This window comes from Pundamilia nyererei, unplaced genomic scaffold, assembly GCF_000239375.1.
Source record: "Pundamilia nyererei isolate P.nyererei 1_Seehausen unplaced genomic scaffold, PunNye1.0 scaffold00312, whole genome shotgun sequence".
Lineage (NCBI taxonomy): Eukaryota > Metazoa > Chordata > Actinopteri > Cichliformes > Cichlidae > Pundamilia > Pundamilia nyererei.
In genome coordinates, this window is record NW_005187713.1 from 230,961 (window position 1) to 235,094 (window position 4,134).

At 49.7% G+C, this 4,134-nt stretch overlaps 1 protein-coding gene across 1 annotated transcript; it reads left to right on the top strand.

Moving 5' to 3' along the window:
* The first annotated feature begins 1,541 nt into the window (after positions 1-1,541).
* On the top strand, positions 1,542-3,726 carry LOC102199528 (fucolectin-like). Its single transcript, XM_013915493.1, has 3 exons — positions 1,542-1,647; positions 2,905-3,199; positions 3,549-3,726. The coding sequence occupies exons 1-3, from the start codon at positions 1,542-1,544 to the stop codon at positions 3,724-3,726; spliced, it is 579 nt and encodes a 192-aa protein (XP_013770947.1).
* The last annotated feature ends 408 nt before the right edge of the window (positions 3,727-4,134 follow it).

Consider the following 4,134-nt stretch of genomic DNA (forward strand, 5'->3'; position numbering starts at 1 on the left):
TCTGCCTACAGTCTTTGTCACTGGCAGCAAAGATGTCCACATTCTCATCCAGAAGGCACCTCAACCGCTGGCGCTGGTCGACGTTGAGGCCTACGCTGCTGCGCTGCCAAAGGTCATCAACAGCCTCGATGGTCTCGGTCGAGGGAGGTTTGTTGGGCTGAGAGGCTGAGGCTGAGGCTGAGGCGAGTGGAGATGACCCAGAGCCACCGGCATCCGAAATCTGCTGTGCGGCAGGTGCCCGACGCCTGTCTCGTCTGGTCCCCTTCGCTCCCTGCTTTTGGCCGCGCTGGAGGGCAAAAGTCTCTGCGCCAAGAGTGATAGCCAGCTTCACGGTGTCGACGCAGGCCCCCCCAGCGGCTCAGCAGATCCAGGCCAATGATGCACCGGTCTTGAATGTCGCGAGCCAGAAGTCGTGCACCAGCTCCAGATCCTTCACTCGGATCCGCAACGGTTTCTTCCCCCGCATAACAGTTTTCTCCCCCGTCACTGTCATCAGCTGGGTGTCTGTGGGCAACCAACCCTTCACCAGTGGCCCGGATGTTCCAGGGGCACGCCAGGTCGTATCAGGGAAATGGTAGACCCCGTGTCCACCAGGGCCTAGCATGGCTGGTCCTCAACACAGCAGCTCAGGTAGAGTCCCTTGAGGTGCCCAACTCGGCCCACCACCGTGCATCGTCCTTGGAGGGGGGCAGGAAGCTGGAGCGGTGGTCCCCTCGCTACACCGCTCCCTCCTCGTTTCCCTGAGGCTGTGTAATTCTGGTCTTCGGGGCTGGTGCTGGGCAGTCATGCGCCACGCGGCCAGGCTCATCGCACTGGTCGACGAGGATGCCTCCGGGGCACCGAGGGTTGCAGCTGGGATATCTCGGCAACCTTCCCCTCCCCGTCGCAGTCTGCGGCTCTGATTTGGGGGTAGTTTGGGGGGGGGGGCACCTGCTGGTTAGGTCGCGAGGTGAGCACCAGCCCTGAGGCATGGCCAGGCGGACGTGTTGGCGTTGTCGCTCTGGGAAAAGTCCTTGCAGAAAAGCATGCAGGCTAAGCTCCTCACGGGCTGCTGCTGGAAACTCCGGATAGCCACAACGAGCATACAGCAACACGTCTGCTGCAAAGGTGCCCAGGCTCTCCTCCGGCCAACGGCTCCGGTTGGTCAGCCGCTCTCTGCTCTGATCAGTGGAGTACCGCTGCCCGAATCGCCTCTCGAGTGCCGCGGTGAGGGCCTGGAGCTCATGCTGCCCTGCCGGGGCTAGGTCAAGGAGTATCTGCAGTGCATCTCCCTCTAATGCTAGCGCTAGGTGTGTAGCAGTCTCCTCTTCGCTCCAGCCACTATGTCTGGCAGCCAGCCGCACTTGTGAGAGGTAGGGCTCTAGCGGGGTTAGCCTATTGTATTTCGGTACCTTAACTGGCGTGGTAGGCACAACTGCTCGCGGTTGGGGGCTCGGCGTGTTGGTCGACAGATGTAGCCCATGAAGCATTGCCCTAGCGTCTGTCGTGACGGGCCACCGCCGTGGTGCGCTCGCGCCATCGGGACCCGTCGGGGGACTTACATGGCCACTCACATCCTCTCTCTTCAATCGCCAGCTTCCCACGTGGGGAATGTTCTCCTCGACAGCTTGCCCCAGCCTCTGAATGTCTCTCTCCATTACGGCGAGGGTGAGCTATCCCACTTCTGACACCAATGTGGCAAGCTCAGACAAGGAGGAGACAGAATTCCATTCGGTCTTGCTCCCCCGCCCTCTTAGACAGGGAGCACCGCCATTTATTTACATCTGCCAGAAGAACACTGCCGCTAGCTCACTGCTCAGCGCGGAAACAGCACAGCAACAACAACAACACACAGGGCGCCCTCTGACCCTGGAAGGACACACCGTCGCAGCAAGAGGGCGTCACCCGTCACTATGGTAACATAAACCAAACATAACTGTAAAAACAGAACCCCGAACAGCCCTGACCCGCTACAATACCATATATACACATATATAAATACAGAGAATACAAAAGGGATAAATAGAATAAATAGGAATAAGAATACAAGGGAACGGCACATTTCAAGTGAGTCTATTGAACATACATTTATTACTCTCAGATTTAGCCATTCTTATATTTTGCTTGTTTTATGTTATTGTATTTTTTGCACAACTCTGTTGCTTGTGAAGCTTGCACACAAGAATTTCACTCACATGTACTGTACCAGTGTACCTGCACATGTGAAGTGACAATAAAAGTGATTTGATTTATTACACCGTTGGTTATTAACAAAAACTATTGCACAGTGAAAAGGCACTACAGCTTACTTGTTCCCCCATCCTTTGTCCCCGTCTCCCCTCCCTCTCCCCTCCAGCGAGGAGTTAAACAGTTTAATGGCGTGTGGGACAAAGGACTTTTTAAGTCTGCTGGTCCTTGACTTTGGGAGAAGCAACCTGTCACTGAACAGAATCCTCTGGTTGTTTATGGCCGTGTGCAGAGGATGCAGAGGCTGCCCAGCATGGTCCATAATGTCCATATGCACCTTAATTTGTTTTTGTATAAGTGAGTGAAATGAGTCTTCAGTTGAATGTTTTTTAATAGGCAAAAAATACTTAAATAAATAAATGGTGAGTAGAATTTTTGTCTTTTTTTTCTATTTTTGCTTATCCGAAAATTTATCCTATCCGTGACTTAAAAGCGTGATCCGATCCGAACCGTGAGATTTTTGATCCGTTGCACCACTAATTCTGATGCTGATAAGGAAGACTAAGTGACTGAGTAAAAGTACAAATGAAGGCATTCGTGTCAGGGTGTTTTTGATTACTGAAAAAATATAATGATGCTTTAATCCTTATTTGTTTTGGGGTTTTTTATTTTTTTTACCAGTAAGGGTTGTCAGAGCCCAACCAAAAGAAATTATTGTCCTCTTGGTTTTCCTTCAAGGATACCCATTACCCAATGTGGCACTCAAAGGAGAAGCTACCCAGTCATCTACACTCTCCTTTGCCACTGCGTCCAAAGCCATCGATGGCAGACGGAACTCGTTCTATAGCAATGGGTTCTGTAGCCACACGGCTGAAGACGAGACCAACCCCTGGTGGAGGGTGGACCTGCAGCGAAGCTTTACAATCACTGCTGTAAAAGTCACCAACAGAGGAGACTGCTGTGCTGAAAGACTGGATGGAGCTGAGATCAGAATAGGAAACTCACTGGAGAACAATGGAAACAATAATCCCAGGTAATGATGAATTTATATCAGTCAATGGTCATTATGATTTTTGTTTATTTATTTGTTTTATTTTACATTAATTTAAACAGAAATATTTCAGAGATTACAACATAAATATTATCCACCACATGCTGCTCTAGTTCAGGACTCCATGCAATTCATGATCAGGGATTGTAACATCTATTCCTTTTTCTGAATCAAAAATAAAACAAACAAGCAAATGTTTCAGAGATTAGAGTCTACATATTATCCACCACATGCTGATTATTGCTCTTCTAGTTCAGGACTCCATGCTACCTCCTTAACATGAAGTCCACAATACTAACATAATACTGCCCCCCACACTCTCTGCTGTCAGGTGTGCTTCCATCTCACATATCAAAGCAGGTAAAACCTACACATACCGGTGTGATGGAGGCAGCATGGAGGGTCGCTTTGTGAACGTGTTTCTTCCTGGACAGAAGAAGACTGTCACCCTGTGTGAAGTGGAGGTGTATGCTGCCCCAGCAGGTAGAGCTTTAAGTGACTGGATCTGATCTACTGAAAGACGTCTGCCTTTTACTGATTCATGCCCATTTTTTCCTTTCAACAATTTAGTGGAGCCGCTTCAAAATGTGGCCTTAAACAGAGAAACAGTACAGTCATCTGTTATTGCAGCATATGGGCCTTCAAAAGGTGTCGATGGATGCAGAAATGGAAACTTGGACTCAGGATGCTGTACACATACTTTAGAAGATCTGGATCCCTGGTGGAGAGTAGACTTGTTGGCTGTCTATAAAGTCAGTGCTGTCACCATCATCAACAGACAGGATGCTGTTATAGAAAGGATTCTTGGGGGGAAGATCCTGATCGGGAACTCGCTGGATCAAAATGGTAACCAAAACCCCAGGTGTGATCTGATTTCTGAGCATTTCTCCATAACCATTAAGTTAAATTTTTTTCTG

What these genes read in the sequence shown, in the direction of transcription:
- LOC102199528 (XM_013915493.1), top strand. Translation starts at nt 1,542, where the DNA reads ATGGCCACTCACATCCTCTCTCTTCAATCGCCAGCTTCCCACGTGGGG. An exon ending in CTCTCTCCATTACGGCGAGG is followed by an intron (nt 1,648 to 2,904) that starts GTGAGCTATCCC and finishes TTTTCCTTCAAG; the next exon opens with GATACCCATTACCCAATGTG. An exon ending in AATGGAAACAATAATCCCAG is followed by an intron (nt 3,200 to 3,548) that starts GTAATGATGAAT and finishes CTCTGCTGTCAG; the next exon opens with GTGTGCTTCCATCTCACATA.